This window comes from Artibeus jamaicensis, unplaced genomic scaffold (genome assembly GCF_021234435.1).
Source record: "Artibeus jamaicensis isolate MK-2021 breed Jamaican fruit bat unplaced genomic scaffold, CSHL_Jam_final contig_384, whole genome shotgun sequence".
Lineage (NCBI taxonomy): Eukaryota > Metazoa > Chordata > Mammalia > Chiroptera > Phyllostomidae > Artibeus > Artibeus jamaicensis.
In genome coordinates this window covers 1,525,661-1,543,088 of record NW_026521810.1, presented here as the reverse complement: position 1 = coordinate 1,543,088, position 17,428 = coordinate 1,525,661, and the positions used below count along the sequence as shown (strand labels likewise).

Sequence of the window (17,428 nt, the reverse complement as noted above, 5' to 3'; positions counted from 1 at the left end):
CCAGGATAGTCAATGACTTGTACTTTATCAAAAACAAAAATAAAGGAACTATAAAAATAATGAAGATGCCAGCTATTACTTCACTTAGTTACAAGATCAGGCTTGTTTGACTACTAGTCAGGCAAGTGAAAGGCTGCACTCATACAGAGAGCATTTCGAAACAAAATTTCAAATTAACTGTGAGCAAAGAACATTTAATGATTCTAAGTCCAAGTCAGTAGTCTGCTGCCACAGGGCAATGTAACCTTGGACATGACTTCTCCCTGGGCCTCAGTTCCCTCATGTGCACAGGTAGACAATTAGTCAGATGATCTTGGACTCCTTCCTGTTCTAAAGCCCATGAAATGTGGAAAGCAAGCCCCATGGGTCCAGGTTTTATTTAGCCTGCCTCAGGACTACAAAAAAGCAGGATGGGAAAGTGGCTCCTTCCCCCAGAGCAGGGGACTTTCTGAAGCCACATCAGTCCCAGGGCCCTAAGGGCAGGAGGTCAGCTTCAAGCCATGGGAATGGAGTTAGGATTGCATGACCAAAGAGAATAAGGACAGTGGAAAGGAAAAAAGGAAAGAGGCAGCCAAGACTAAACAAACCATGCTACCAACAAAAATCAACACAAACTCCATTATACTCTAGAGTAAGACAGAAACTCCAAATGTGAAGCCAAACCTGCCCAATCCTCATACTACCAGACCGCGAGAGGCAGCCAAGTCAGAGTGTCCCTCAAAAACACCTGTGACCTATTGCATGCCAGGCACGGTGCTAGTACTAGAGACAAGAGTAGTAAAAAAATTAAATAGAATAAAATATTAAAGGAGAACCTTCTTCTCAAGAGGGTCACAATTTAGGCATCTGACCACATGTGATTACAAGATATGTTCCATACACTCTATCAATGGCACTCAGCCTCCGCGCTCCCATTTGACAAAACAGGGAAAATGATAACAGTATTCACTGACATTTGTTGTGAAGATTAAATGAGTTGTCCTCATTTAAGGGCTGATAAAATTGTCTGACAAATGGTCACACTTAAATGTTAGCTATTACAAATCACCCCATGCTCTTATGACAAATAGAGGTTTTGAAAAAATGCTTTTAGATGTTCATTCATTTTTTATTCACTCACTGCCAAATTCAACAGTTGTTTATTGACTATCTACTATATACCTGTATCTTCACTTGGCCCTGGGAACAAAAACAGGAATAATGACCCAGAGCCTACCTCAAGGAGCTCATCAGTCTGCCCGGCAAGTGGGCATGTCCACAGAGAATTATATGGTAATACCAGTGTGTCTACAGGAATGGAAGTGCGCAGGGCATGAGGGAGGCAGGGCCCTAACTCAGCCTGGATGGGGCCCCTGGAGGTGTTGGGGTAGTAGGGAGGGCATGGAAGAGGTCAGTTTGGAGCCAGGGTATCACCAGGCAAAGCTGAGGCTGAAAGTGCCCCAAACAGGAAAAGCCTTGCTGGGACACTGGGACTGCACCTTCTAGGTGGCCAAAAACTCATTTGAAAGTTTTAAGCCACAGGATGGGACACAAATTTTCATTTTCTTCAGAAATGTTGGCACCTAATGTGTGGCAGTATAAACTGGAGACAAGAGGGGAAATAGGGAGAGCAGGCTGCCACGAGGAGGTCCTGATGAGAAAGAATGCAGACATGAGCGGCTACAGCACCAGACACATAGAAAGGTTATAGCTCAGACCTCTCAGCAGCAAAGGAGGGGTGACTGAGTGGGTCTGGGATTCATCAGCTCTGATTCACTCAAGTGGGGACCAGCATGGAGAGATCCAGGTAAGGAAGGCAGGTTCTGGCATCCAGATAGCCTGAGGAGATGCCCAGAGGGTGCCACCCTGGCATCCCTGGGCCTGGGTCTCCTGGGACTAGGTGAGCAGTGTTGCCTCCAAATGAAATCAAGAATTTGAGTGTGAGGGGAAAGGTAAGTGAAATGGACAGAAGGCTTTGGAATGCATTGAAACTGGAGAGGGTAAAGACTCTGAACGGGACCTATCATCACATAGGTCATAGCTGTGGCTCTAGGAAAAGTAACACTGGGGAAGTGGGTGAGCAGTGGCTCTGAATGGGTTGCAGACACCTTCAGAAATCTGATAAAATCATAGAATTGTCCCAAAGAAAAAGTGTACCAAAAAATAACATACTTTGTATTCAATGGGAGGTATTCTGGGACCACCTAAAACTGAGGCTGCAGGACTTCAGTTGATGGTGGGCACCTGAGGTGAACCAACCCTGTTATCTCCAAGAAGGCCTTACTTGTAGAAAGTGGTCCTGCTGCTCAGAAGAGAGCCATCCTTAAAGAGCACATCTACCTGGGGAAGGAAGAGAACATAAGGGCATAAGTTTAAATAAAGAATCTTAAAGTCATCAACTGCAACACAGATCTCAACAGGCATCAAAACAATGCTTATGAAAATGAGACAGATGTTTATGGAGTGTACATTAAGGAGTGTACACAGTTTCAGAAAATCTAGTCACAGGGGTAAAGAAATCCAAGATTTCCACACCACCAGCTCCTTCTGATTAAATACACATACCTGGGACTCTGCTAGACACAGTTACACAGATAAACAGATACAACGAATCAAACACCTCTGGGGACTTCACAGACTAATGCACTTGAAGAATAAAGCTCAAAGAAATGCACCAGATGCCAAAACAAAATGAACAGGCCCTTTTTAAGAACAGGCACACTCTCTGAGTCCTCGCCTTCCCTTATAACAAGCACAGACTACACCTGCACTGCAAATTACATAATGTAAAATACTTTCAAAATTGGTTAGCTGTGTCTGCCCTCCCATTATGTCCTGGAAACATCTCACCATTTATTCTCTGCCTCTATGGTCTACCATTGGTACTTTGGTGTCTCATATTTTTTGAGGTCTGAATCATTTCCTGAGGCCTTTGAAAAGCTTAGAAGCCCTAAGCATAAGCCCTTTTAATGATCAATGCATTTAACAGCCTAACATTTTGATTAGACAAAATGAATACCATTTTATTATTCACTTTAGAGTTATGAGAAAGGACACAGCAAAACCTTAAGGTTCCAGAGATACTGTGGCTTATCAACATGCCTAATAATATACCATGAAATCAAAGAAAAGACTTGGTGATCTGCCTGTTCACAGTACCAGCACAGTGTCCCCCAGCCTCCCAAAGTGTGCCTCAGAAATGACTGCAGCTAATGGGAATTACATAGAGAATATCAGAGAAATTAATAGATTGGGGGAGGAAGAGGACAAGGACGAAGAACGAGTTTATTTGGAAGACCCAGAAAACCTTTTACAGATGAGTTAACACACTATGTCCCCCTAAATGCTTCACTTTTCCTCTTCCTCTTCATAAGAAACTTTATATTCCCTTCCTCCACTTCCTGTCCACTGCTAAACAACACTGCCAGCTTCCTTTTCTGCTCATTATTCCTCTGAGACACACTGCTGGGCCACCACCAGCTCAGAGTCTCTCAGTGCAAAGGGCCCTCAGTCTCCATTTTCCTGGACAGTACCTGAATGCCTGGCCTTACCCATCACCTCCCTCCTATCTGACTTCCTGGGATGAGGCCATGCCTATCCTGCTCTTCTACCTCCATCTTCCAACTTTCAGGGGCCTTCTAAGCTCTGCCGCTTTCCTGTATGTACACACTGCCATTCTGCCTCTGTAAGGCCTCCATACTGCTTCTCAGGACTGTCCTAACATTCCACCAATCCTAGCTGGCCCACCTCTGTGATTCTGCCTAGCTCTAAGCAGATTCTGATCAGAAATCTCTCCTAAAGACCCCTGTAAAATGCCTTCCTCCACTGCCAGGAATGCCAAATCATACAGCTTCACCCTCTAGCAGCAATGAGTGGCTCCCATGCTTGCCAGCGTTCCCTACCTGGGCCGGAAGGGAAAGGTACAGGACAGCACTTCTCCTTTCGCACACTCCTATGAAGAAAACCCCACCCTACACATCTTGCCTATGGTAAGAGCAAAATAAATAGCTGTGAAGGGAAGGAAAGGAAAGGAAAGGAGGAAGGGAAAGGGAGGGAGGGAAAGAGGAAGGAATCCAGCTTCCATTAGACAACCATCTTTGCATTAGACATAAGGACAAAAACCTGGTCTAGAATCAAGGGTGTAAAGAATGAACTATAGATACCAAGTGTAAGTCAGAAAATAGAAAAACAAAGGGAGCTATTACTGGAATCCAGAGATGGCCAGGAATCATTCTGGAGAAGGTAGAAAACCAAAGGAGTTAGACAAAGGGCTCATCGCCAAAAGGCTAGGGAAGAGCAGGGCTAGAGATGGAAGCTATTCATGCCACAAGGAACAGCAGGTAAGTAAAACCTCCATTCTTCAGAGGTGACTTTGCAAAGTCCATCATGATTTTTGAAATTGGTTTATGTTAGGGGCTAAGGGAAATAGTCTTAAGAAAACTAAGTTGTTTGTTCAACCTTAGCTGCTTGCTCAAGCTTGCGTGGGGGAAACCGCACACCCCACCTCGGGCAGATACTCCAGGAAGTTAAGAAGTTAAGAAAAGAACAATGAAGTAATAACTAGTCAAGCGGATAGCCTCCTGGAAGTTTTTTTACCCCCTAGCATGAGCCCAGCTAGCTCAGTCGGTAGAGCATGAGCCCCTAGGCCAATAGCTAACCTGAGCACGAGCTGTTCATACACCTTGCAGGCCAATCATCAGCAAGATCACGAGCCCTAGCTTGAGCCCCTGACCAACGGCTAACGGCCACCTCTCGCCTCTAGAAATTGCTTGCTTGCTCGCCTCTGTAAGAACCCCAGGCTGTAAGCGTTAGGTGCGACTCTCATTTGCAGCCATTTTGGCACTCGTGTGTCTCCGGAGGCACCCCGAGAGTTCGCCCCTACGCAGGTAAAACTTTGAAACTTTGGCCAATAAAGTTCCATCTTAAACTCCTGAAGGCTTCTGACATTTGCTCGCATTGGGGTATGTTACAGTTTAAAGTAAAATTCAAAATATTATTTTAGAAAATATGGATGATAATAGGGATTTCTGATCAAGAAGTTGGCATATGCAGGCTTGGCTCACCTCTTCGTACAACCACATCAAAATTACATCTAAAATATAAAACTACGATCACTCAGAACCATCAGAAATTGAGTTGAATAGAAGTCTGACAAATACAGAATTAAAGAAACCACATTCATCCATACTGGTAGGAAGAACACAGCAGACTCTGAATGGTCCCCCACATGTGTGGTGGATAAAAATTTGGGAGGGTTATCTTGGGAGAGAAGAGTCCCAGCCCCACATCAGGCCCACCAGCCCAGGGTTCCAATACCAGAAATGTAAGCCCCCACAATTTCTGGCTGCAAAACCCAGCAAGGATTGAGTTGGTAGAAGAAACTACCCAAGCTCCAAGCAGTTCCTCTTGAAGGACCCACGCATGGATTCACCTACCCAGACTCACTCCCCCTGAGCTCCAGTGCCAGGGTGGTGGCTTACGAGGCACCAGTGTAATGCAGGGGAAGGCTGAGGTATCTGGCATCAAGGCAAGAAGAAGCCATTGTCCCTTTTCTAGGTCCTCCAACCACAGAGTCAGCAGGCTGTATCTGAGACTCCATCAAACTGGTTAACAATGTTTGACCCACCTTGGAGATCCCTAGAGACTCCACCCCACCCAACTTATCAGCCCATCAAAGCTGCTTTTCCATATGAATGGTTGGTCTTGGCTCTTGCTACACAACTTCCTAAATCTTCTCAAACCAGCAACAACTGGCCTCAGTGAATCCCAGGCTCAGTAATAGCAGTAGCCAGCCTAGATTCACAGCTTGACTTTGCCTGGAAATATCCAAGCCCAGTATAAGTATCATCCATTTCAGATTGCTTCATACTTCAGGCAGGGTGGCCCCAGGCAAAACTCAAGTGAGAACAGACTTTGGCCTGTACCATCCAGGAAACCCCAGGGCCAACAAACCCAGTGGATACCTACAGACCACATTGGTCAGAGCACCACGACCCTGCCCCTGCACAGCTGATCCTCCACAGAGGGAAGAGGTTGGGGTAAGTGGTCACAGCCAATCCTTGCAGCTGACTGGCCTAGGTAAATCCCTCCCATTGATCTGCCAACAGCAACCAAGACTCCACTACAAGAGGAGGGTGTACTCAGCCCACATGGAGGGTGAACCTCAAGTACCCAGCTTGAGTGATAGGGGAGGCTATGCCACTGGATCCTCTAGGTCACCTACTACATTAGGCCACACTACCAAGACACAGAGTCACAGAAGCTCTACCTAATACATAGAAACAAACACAGGGAGGCTACCAAAATGAGGAGACAAAGAAGCATGGCTCAAATGAAAGAACAGATCAAAACTCCAGAAGAAGAGCTAAACAAAATGGAGAAAAGCAATCTCTCAGATACAGACTTCAAAACACTGGTTATAAAGATTCTCAAGGAACTTAGTGAGGACCTCAACAGCATAAAAAAGATCCAGCAAAAAAGGAAGGTTACACTACCTGAAATAAAGAACAAGTTACAGGGAAACAACAGTGGAGTCGATGAAGCCGAGAATCAAATCAATGATCTGGAACATAAGGAAGCAAAAAAACACCAATCAGAACAAGAAGAAGAATCCAACTAACGAGGATAGTATAAGCAGTTTCTGGGACAACTTCAAGAGGTCCAATATCTGCAATATACGGGTGCCAGTAGAAGACAAAGAGCAAGAAATTATAAATCTATTTGAAAAAATAATGAAAAAACTTCCTTAATTTGGTGAAGGAAATAGACATACATGTCCAGGAAGCACAGAGTCTCCCAAACAAGGTAGATGCAAAGAGGCCCATTTCAAGACATATCATAATTAAAATGACAAAGGTTAAACAAAAAGAGAGAATCTTAAAAGCAGCAAGAGAAAATAAGTTAGTTACCTACAGGGGGGTTTCCATTAAGCTGTCAGCTAATTTCTCATAAGAAACTTTGCAGGCTGGAAGGGATTGGCAAGAAATATTCGAAGTCATGAAAAGCAGGAACCTACCTGTTAGGAACTGCCCTGCCTGGTTTCAGAAGCTGTAAACCCCCCATGTCTAAGGCTGAGTGAGCAACCTTCAGACCATAAGCCACTAAGGAGACAAAACTTATCTCCCTGGCAGGGGTGCCAACTCTGCCCCTTTTACTTCACCCTGCCTGGCCCTCAATGCTTGATCAGTTAGCCAATGATGGGTAAGATTCCTCAAGGGAGGGATGACGTAAGACAGAAACAATCAGAGGACCCCCAGAGAAGGACTTGGGGGGGGCTATAGTAAAAGGAGGTGATGGACCCTCACCCTTCCACTTTGACATAGCCTTAGTCCTCATTCTGTCTGCAAGAAGTCTCCTTATCTCTTGGCTGCCTTACTTCCCCTGCCTGACTTAAGCCTGAAACAATGACAGAGGGCAGTGCAGCCCTGTCTGGAAAGGGCAGGTTCCTGGGGCAATCAGATCTAAGAAAGAATATAGAAAATCCTGTGAAACCTGCTTTACTAAGAATGTTCTCAACTAAATGATAAGGGTCCAAGCAGAAAATGACTTTGTTTCCCAAAGTTTTGTAGCCCTTTAGCCAATAGACCCTGACTCATAATAAGCCCTCATAGTTCTTTGTATGCTATCTATTGTTTGATCCTTACTGCCTAACAGTGACTAATGAGCTTTACCTGTATTCCTGTGCAAAATGAACTCAATAAAAGCCCATTGAGGAAAAGGCTCTTGGCCCTTCTCTTTCAACAGATTGGCCACCTTTCCTCCCCAAGCAGATCATGTCTTGGTAGACTTATTCTCACCATGGTGGCCAGGGGGTGGGGGTGGGGGGGTCCTGCAGGTGGAGCCCTTCCCCCACAACTACCTACAGCCAACATTGCTCTGCCCAGCAAAGCTATCATTTAGAACCAATAAAGGGCAGATAAAGAGCTTCCCAGACAAGAAAACACTAAAAAAGTTCATCATTACCAAACCATTATTATATGAAATGTCAAAGAGATTTATTTAAGAAAAAGAAAAAGATAAAAACTATGAACAGCCCTGGCTGGTATGGCTCAGTGGATTCAGTGCGAGCCTGTGAACCAAAGGGTTGCCAATTTGATTCCCAGTCAGGGCACATGCCTGGGTGGCAGGTTAGGTCCCCAGTTGGGGGCACACAAGAGGCAACCACACACTGATGTTTGTCTCCTTCTTTCTCTCTCTCCCTTACCCTCTCTCTAAAAGTAAATAAATAAAATCTTAAAAAAAAAACTACTAACAATAAAATGGCAAAAAATACATATCTATCAACAACTAAATCTAAAAAAAACTAAGCAATCAAGAAGAACAAAGACAGAATCATGGATATGGTGAGTGTTTTGATGGTTTCCAGATGGGATGTGGATGTGGGGTGATGGGTGAAGAGGTGAGCAGATTAACTACAAATAGGTAGTCTCAGAATAGCCACAGGGATGTAAGGTACAGTATAGGAAATGGAGAAGCCAAAGAACTTACGTGCATGACCCATGGACATGAACAGTTGGTAGGGGGATTTCCTGAGGGAGTGGGAGGTACTGGATGGAGGAGGGCAAAGGGGGAAAAATTAGGACAACTATAATAGCATAATCAATAAAGCATAATTTCAAAAAAGAAAATCCTGACAATAATAAAAAGTCACAGAATTATTTCACTGTGTGACTATGTGGATGAATCTTTCTTCCACATAAAACAATTAAAGAAAAGCAAAAGATTAACTCCTCCACAAAATTAACCAGAATTTAACCAGCACAAACACACTGTTCCAACTTCTACCTGAAGTACCTACATCACACATGAAATTTCCTGGATTCCCTAACACCCTCTCTAGAGCAGCTTCCAGCTGACATGCACATGTATGTGTAGAGATGGTGCACAGAGGTAATGATGCCCAGCCCAGAGCAGTCACCTTGGACCAGTCACCCCCACCTCCAGCAGCTTGGTCCATTCACTATAAGATATCAAGTATGGAAACAGGAAGCGCAGCTTTCTGTGGCAATCACATGCAAAAGCTGGCCATTATGAACCTCCCAAATATAGTTCCCATTACTTTTTGCTAATTATGACATATCATCAAACATCAGTGTATGACAACATGACTATTTGGTACATGGAACTTACCTACAAAGCTACTTGTTTATTAAAGATAAAATGAAAATGCATATTTGAAACATGAGGAAATTTCCTACTAGACCCAGAACGAGAAATTTCAACATGAACTAATTTACAAAGGCAGAGTTTAGGTATAAGAATTAACAATGAACAAACTGGCTCCCAAAGGAAGCCCCACTTCGAGGAAGGACTGACTTTATCTATAGCACTGTCCTATCACTCTTCAAGAAACGCCATACACAGTGCATACAAATGAAAAGTAACTACTGGGGAACAGAGTGGTGTCACAACAACCCAGGCAGCTTTCTCAAGACCCCAGGCTCCAGTGCAGGGGCAGGGAGTATCTGTTCCTCCTTATGACTGTATGGTACCAATTATCTCTTTCTTATTCTTGAGGAATTTCCAACAACCTTGAGGAATTTCCTTCTCATGCCTGAGGAATTTTCCCCACATTGTGAATCTTGCCTTCAAAGACAAAAGCCAGGCATGGGACAGAGTGGCACACATCAGACAGAGTGGCACACATCAGACATACCCCCGACATCCTGGGGATATGTGAACAGGTAGCACAAGTGTGGGGCCAGTGGCAGCAGAGACACCTGGCACTGGGGGCAATGTCCTGTGTTCCACAATGCGCCTGCACACAGCAGTGTCCCATGCTGTTTCTACCTACGGTAACCTCCAAGCCTGATGCCTCAGCCTGCCTCCAGCTACATCCCACATAGTGAGTGGCCCTGAGCATGCAGAGGTATACATCCAAACCCAGATGTCCACATCCATCACCCCAATAAGGCCCCCGCCCACTCTTCATATCAGAGAGGCACACAGACAGTGGATTCCATGAGGGATGGCCCAGGACAAAGGCCTGCAGGGGTCCTAAAATCAGAGTCCATGCTATTTGGGCAGAAAATTCCAGCTGTCCCTCTAAGTCCATGGGTCATGGTCAAAAGGGAGGTGCTGGTGGGTTCCAAGGGGGCACCTGCTCTTGGCCTTCAGACTCCTGGCATACCAAGGCATGCAACTGGCTGAGGAGCAGGACAGGACCCTCCAGGGCCTGGGTGGAATCTCTCTTATGTGGGTCTAAGGGAAGGTACAGCAGCCAAACCTCTGCAGAAACCCAAGAAGAGAGATACAATATTAGGTGACTCCTTCTTCCAGGGGCCAGAAGTAGCAGAGTCCCACTTCTGCAACTAAAAAGGAAATCCTAATGGTAATTTCCACATTCCACCTTATACCAACTCACTCTTTACACCGAGTGCCTCAACAATAAATACACAGCATAATTTAATAAGTTTCATATCTCAAACATTAATTAGCATGTACATATATGTATGGTTGACACGATGAAGAAATGTTCAGAGAATCAGGCTCCCACTAATTGACTATAACTGAAAAATGACTGTGGATGAGTCCCTGGAAAAAGCAAGGACTGAATTATGTTCTTTAGCTCACAAAATGTCACAACCTCCATTTCCCATTAAGAATCAGTAGAAACATGTATGGGGAATAGGTTATGGTATTAAAATAAGACCCAAAAGTATGACCTTCACCTGTTACAAGGGTTCAAACAGCTATTGAACAGTCTCCAATATTGTTAAAACCAAAATGTCAGTTTTAAAGAGTAGGCATAAATAAACTTACTTATAAAGTTCTTGAAGAAAACATTTGAGAATTCTGTACTTACCTCCAAGGAGAAATTATAGGTAGCCAGAGAACTCAAAGTCTGTGACTTTACCCAAATATTTTCTGGGGGGAGTTATCATTTTTATATTAAAGAAAACATGGCTATATTTTGAAGTGAAAAGAAAAGTCTCCAAGAGATAAAACATAAAGCATCAAAGAAACTGCTCTTAAGGTGAGGTACTCATTTGAGCATTCATTCTTCATTTCCCAAAAGGAGTCCTTTGGTGGGAAAATCTGAGAAGCACTGCCTTCTGTCAACACTCAGTCATCTCTATTTGTCTCAATTGTGAGAAATGTTAGCACCATGGTCCCACAAACTCATACCCATGGGGTCAAACAGACAGGGCACCTAACCCTAACTACTGAGGAGGCTTCCAGAATGGAAGAGACGAAGGAGAACATGGAAGTGACCCTAGAGGAGTTTCCAAATGTGACATAGCTGTTTCTGTTCTACAGAGATGAGCGGCATACACTCCACCACACAGACATCCTAAAACCCAACTGTGTATTCACCAGCTCTCAGATTTTCCCCCCAGAAAAAGCTTTACAGAACTATGAGCAAACAAATCTATTCCAAGACAGAAGCAAGAGAAACATTCAATATCTCAGAAATACTGAAATCCCAAGAAACACTGAAAGCTTAGCAATCTTCCAACAGCAGATGGATCAGTCCCAAAGCCTGGCTCACAATAGACTGCACCCCTCATTGCTCCTGACCCCCACTATTTTAATTTCTATCATTATTTTCATGATACTTGGACAATTAACATGAGTCATCCTGGACAGCTAGCTTATACCCAAACCCTGCTTCTTAAAGGCACACATGTAGATCAGTGCTTTATTCACTTCCTAGCAAGTGATAGGAGGATATCACTGGTTCTCAAAGGGCCAATATGGCCCTTGAGAAAGCATTTTGGAAATTGTGGGGAATAGTGATCACAACAATGCATTTAGTGCTGAAAGCCAGGGATGCCACATTTCTAGAACAATGAAAGGCAGTTCTGCCCAGTTAAGACTTGTCCCTCATCTTGCATGACTCCAGGCATCACATAGACACTCATGCCAATGGAAAATGTCATTTATCATTTTTGAGCCCAGCAGCTCACTCCATCCTACACATATATAAAATATGTGCAGGGTAGGTCAAAAGTAGGTTTATAATGCTGAGTACATGAAACATGGAGTTCATTCCTGTGTTATTAATTAATTATTGTATTTGCCATATGAACAACTGTAAACCTACTTTTGACCACTCCTGCATTGTTGGCACACTTTTCATACATACTGACCTTTCCAACAATGCACTGTGAAAATGGAGACACTGGCCTTTGAATACCATTGAGACTTTGACCAAGAGTCATTCATCATTCAGTGGTATCTGGATTTTCCACCAGGACCATCTATTCCACACTGCAACTGTGGCCGTCCTACAGTCAGTCAACATAAAGCATCTGGTGATCTCATGAGTTTCTAGTTTGGCTCAGCCCAAGCATCCACACACTGAAATACACAAATTTAATACAAATTGCTTCTATATACTTTTTACATATTGCTATTATATTAATTACATATTGTAGGTAAGTTTTATTACATTACTTCAGAATTTTTATAAGGGTATTTAAAAATATTTGCATTAAAAGGGAGTATTAGGTTTTGAACAAGGTGCACAGCACTAAACTAAAGTGACAGCATCTAACTCTTAATTTAACTCCTGGTCAAGAATCACTGGCTACATTTTCAAGGGTCACAAATTCTCTAGTCTGGGAAGCCAGATGTGCAGGGCCCACAGGGCTTCAACAGCATCCCCCCCCCCCCCCCATATTAGCACAGTGAGTCTGGCTGAAATGCGGTTACCAAGCTCCACTTTCACTGGGAGTCATTCCAGGAGGCAGACTCTAACTTGTTCTCAAAAGGGGACCTTCAAGAGAAAATTCTGGCTTCTCTGTACCAGTAATGCTTTCACTTCTCCTGAGTACTTTTTTCCATCTTGAAAACACAGAAATTATGCCCAGCCAGGATTCCTGTCTCCCATAGCCTGCAGGAATGTGTATTGGTGTTGTCAACCTTGGGTACATGTTAAAACCATTTTGGGGCTTTAAAAATACCAGTGCCTGGGCACACCCCTGGAGATGTGAATGTTTGCTCTGTGATCCAGCCCTGGCATTTCCCACAGTGCCAAGATAGAGACAGGATCTGAGCACCAGGTTTTGTCTCCGCATTTATAGCCCCACTTGGCAACATGTATAGCTCAGTCAGTGAGGTTTACACTTTACAGTAGTCCTCCCTTATCCATGGGGTATACTTTCAAGATCCACAGTAAATGTCTAAAACCATGGATGATATTGAACCTCTTCTATAGTATGTTTTTTACTCTATATACATACCTTTTAACTTAAAGGAAGCAATTTATGGCTTCTCTTTGGCATATCCAAATTGCCAGCATCACTACTCTTGAGCTTTAGGCAACTATTAAGTAAAATCAGGGTGAGCTGAACAAAAGCACTGCAATACTGTGACAGTCAATCTGATAAGTGACTATGACTAATGGACAGGGAACATATAAATCGTGGAGACACTAGACAAAGGGATGATTCACAGCCCAGTGGGACAGAGTGGGATGGTGAGAGATTTATCACACTTCTCAAAACAGTACACAATTTAAAACTTATAATTTATTTCTGGAAATTTAATATTTAATATTTTCAGACTGTGGTTGATTATGAGTAACTGAAACCATAGAGAGTAAAACTGTGGACTACTGTATTCATTTCTAGACTCAGGCTCTGCTTTTTCTCTACCCTTTGTCTCCATTTGATCTGTACTCTTGATTTTGTTTCATTGCATTTATTTATTTATTTACTTACTTACTTACTTATTTATATTATTGTTCAAGTATAGTTGTCTCCCTTTTCCTGCCACCACTTTCCCCTGCCCCACCCACCCCCACTGCCCACCCTCACTCCTTCCTCCCTTTGGCCTTGTCCATGTGTCCTTTATACATGTTCTTTGATGATCCTTTCCCTTCTTTCCCTGTTATTGCCCTCCCCTCTCCACTCTGGTTACTGTCAATTTGCTCTTTATTTCAATGTCTCTGGTCATATTTTGCTTGCTTGTTTGTTTTGTCGATTAGGTTCCACCTATAGGTCAGATCATATGGTATTTTTCTTTAGCTGCCTGGCTCATTTCACTTAGCATTATGCTCTCCAGTTCCATCCATTTATGGCATTTCATAAATCCCTCCCAGAACAGGTGGGAATAAAAAAATTATCTCCATTATTCTTCTACATGCATGAAAAGAGGAGACAGTGGTGACCAGGGGCCTTCAGTAACCACAGCCCCTTTCATACTTGGTGGGATCATTCTGGTGTCGGAGCCCCTCTGCATGCTCCCACGTGCTCAGCGTGGCCAGGAGGCTGCAGCAGTGCATAATGGTCACAGCCCGCAATCAGTGGGGGAAACAAAGCTGCTGACATTGCAGATCCTGTTAGCCCACGTGGTAGCCTCAAAGAGAGGAAAACACAAACCAAACACCTGTGAATAGCAACAGATGGGAAACATGGGGCCGAGCTATGGCCAAGAAGTCACAGTGCACCCTGATGACTTTTGTTCTCGAAAGCCACAAGTGCACAGTGGGTCTATCATGTAGCATAATAATAAAATCTGTGCACCTCCCTATCCACAAGACTATGGTAGTGTCACAGCAATTATTTAGTTTTGCCAATTTGAAAATGGGGCATTCTTTCAACATCTCTACCTGCTTCCAGGTGGACACCCACCTCCCCCTGGTACATCCCAGCCACAAGTTTCCCATCTGTCCTGGTCCAGGTGCACAGCCAAGCCACAGTCTATCTCAATATCCCTTCTGTTTTTTTAGGGAATCAAGGAGCTGTGTCTGTGTCCACTGTCTTCTTGCTCTCTCCACTGGAGATGCTAAGTAGTATCCTGCCTGTGAACAGCTAGTATACCCACACCCTGTTCAAAGGGGAGAACTTCATAGCACCCCCTCATGCAGAGCAACTGCATATGTCCTATGACTTCACCCAGAACGTATCTGTTAGAGGGTATGATTTTCATCTATGTTAGTCACTGCTCTATCTTCAGTACTTTGAACAGTACCTGGCATACAGCAGACATTCAATAAGCACTGGTTCAATAAATAAATGATTCTAATACTAAGAAGTGTTTTGCAAATAGTAAAGGAATTACTCAAAAAATGGTACTTGTCTCAAAGCCATAAAGAAAGACTTGTTGCCACATTGTGCCATACCAGGCTCAGTAGAGCCTACTAGAAATTGAGGGTTTGGTCATGCGAGAATGCTGGTCAGTTATCCTTTTTGGGACCACATGGAGGTGACCCAAAGGTGGATAGGTACAGGTGATCTTCACATAGTGCCAAATGTCAGTGAGCCAAATGAGACAGGAAACAGACCAGTGGTCCACATCTTTGCTCCTGTCAATTCCCCATCCTATAGCTGCATAGTAAATTGGGAGAGAGGAAAGGTAATCAACTTCCCTAGCACCACTTCTGCCTCTCCTCAGTTCATCAACAGGCACAGAGGGGTCCATTTTGTACATTCCAGCAAGCACCTTCCAGAAGCTTGGCACCAAACCAGGTGACCCAGACATCACATTCCATGTTGGATGCATCTCAGCTTATCTTTTCTCCACAGCATCAGTGACCCTTACTTGGTTTCTAAGCTCTGGAGCTAAAACCACTCGAACATGCCCATCTGACAAGCACCCCCTGCATCCAGGAAACTCTGTAGACAACTGTCCCTGGCAGGAATCCACACACCCACACACCCTGCTGGCAGCATTCCTCCCTCCCAGCTGAACAGAGGGAAAAGCCTGGTAAACAGGGATTGTTGGGAAGCATTCTGCCATAAAGTGGAAGGCATAGTGTTTGAAGTTCAGAATTCTCTCTCTCCTCTGGGTGCCCATTCTCCAAATTAGTCACCTTGCTAAGCTTCTGCTTCCTTTGATGTAAAAGGAGGGTGTTAACAGCATCTCTCTCATAAGACTGATGGAAGGATGAACGAGCAACAACTATAAAGGGCCTTAAAAAATGTATAGTGCTGGACATGCCTGTTGGGGATACCAAAAGTCTTCTTGGTGTCTATAGCTATACCACCCAGCATCATCCTTGATGTAGAGGGTTCGCAAGTTACCTTACCCCACTGTGGTCAGAGAATTCATCTCTCATTTTGTTAAGGAGCCTGATCATTCTCAACCTAAAAATGAGTAAGAGGTAAACTCCTGTACCCCTAAGAGGGTCACTCCTACACCAGTTGAACTTGGTCGGATTATAACGCCTGGAAGCAGTTTTTACACACACACACACACCCTCACATAGGCACCTACAACAATTTCCCAGAAAGATTGCCAAGTCCCCTTCCCCAAAAGGGATCTGAACCTTTATCCTGCTCCGAACAGGAACAGAAACAAAGAAGAACCGCCCCCGCCCCCACATACAAATTGAAGACCAGGGGTAACAGGACGCTTTCCCCGTGCTTCAGAAAGGAGAGGTGCCTCCACGAAGCCACAAGCTGCCCTCCCCCAGTGACCCCGCCCCACCAGCTTCCTACCGTGGCGAGCCCGTGGGGCGTGCGGGGTGGAAGCCGGCCCTGCCGGGACCCTGGGAGCAGAGAGAGGGAGCTCCGGCCACAGCGCAGAGCAGTCACATTCCCGCCGTTCCTGGGGGCGCTGGCCCACACCAATCCCTCCGGCGGCCGCTGCCGGGGGCCAGTTTCGGGCGTATTCCCGGCGGAGCGTCGGAGCAGGACCCCAACCTGCCTACCGGGACTGCAAGGCCCGACCGCCGGCTCCAGCTCCACGGGCGCTGGGGCGGGCAGAAGGCGGAGACTGCGAGGCCCCGCCAGACCGGACAGCCAGTGAGCTGGCCCGGTGCCCCACCCCCGGCCGACCCCTTCCGGCCGCTGGCCGCCACGCTGGCGTCCCCGCACCCCGTCGGCCGCCGGGACCCCGGGAGGCAGCGACCGAGGCCCCCCCTCAAAGTAATTTGGGTCTTCTCACCTAGACGTCGCAATCGGGCTGCCACCCTACTGCGAAGCCCCTGGACCGGAGGTCGGGCCGGACGGAAAAACTCACACTTGTGTTCCTGGAGCCTGAGAGAGAGCCTGTCCCCAGCTCTTTGTGAACTTGGACAGGTCGCTAACTTCGTTGTAACTTCGTTCCCTGTTCTGTGAAAAGGGATCCTAACAGCTCCTATCTCATGGAGTGGTTGGAGAGATTAAATGAGCAATTAGTGTAAACCTGTGGAAACAGTTAACATTACACCAGTCACCTGATACTTTTATTGTTATGGGTATATTCCATATGAAAAAGCAATTAACAGGTGGCACAGTCTTCATACTAGTCTTCTCTGCCAATCTGGGTGTTCTCTTACGCTTAATACCCACTTATTCCCACTGACTCATTTTGCAAAGGAAGTTCTTACTCAGAGAAATGCAAGGAATGGCCAGGGTCATACCTAAAACTCCATGCAGGGTGGGAAGGGCTGGAGTCTTGGCAGAGCCTGAAACCTGCTCTTTGCAGGCCACTCAAGCAAGTGACTGGAGCCACGCTTGTTCTGAGGGCTTACTGGGCCATCTTCCCAGGAGGCACTAAGTAAATGATTGCTTCCTTC

General features: G+C 45.0%; 1 protein-coding gene across 6 annotated transcripts in view; it reads right to left on the bottom strand.

Annotated features, from left to right (window-relative positions):
- Positions 1–16,652, bottom strand: part of IL1R1 (interleukin 1 receptor type 1) — a 51,432-nt gene extending 34,780 nt beyond the window's left edge. The window contains exons 1-3 of one of the 6 annotated variants that reach the window (XM_053664654.1): positions 16,368–16,640; positions 12,072–12,282; positions 2,152–2,319 (exon numbers count right to left, since the gene is read on the bottom strand). Coding sequence is in view for 1 of the 6 variants with exons in the window: in XM_053664652.1 (XP_053520627.1) it covers positions 12,072–12,143 (72 nt within the window). In the remaining 5 variants the exon portion in view is untranslated. Of the gene's footprint in view, positions 1–2,151; positions 2,320–12,071; positions 12,283–16,367 lie in introns of all 6 variants that reach the window. The other 5 variants (XM_053664656.1, XM_053664652.1, XM_053664653.1 and 2 more) reach the window with 5 other exon arrangements.
- Positions 16,653–17,428: the final 776 nt, after the last annotated feature.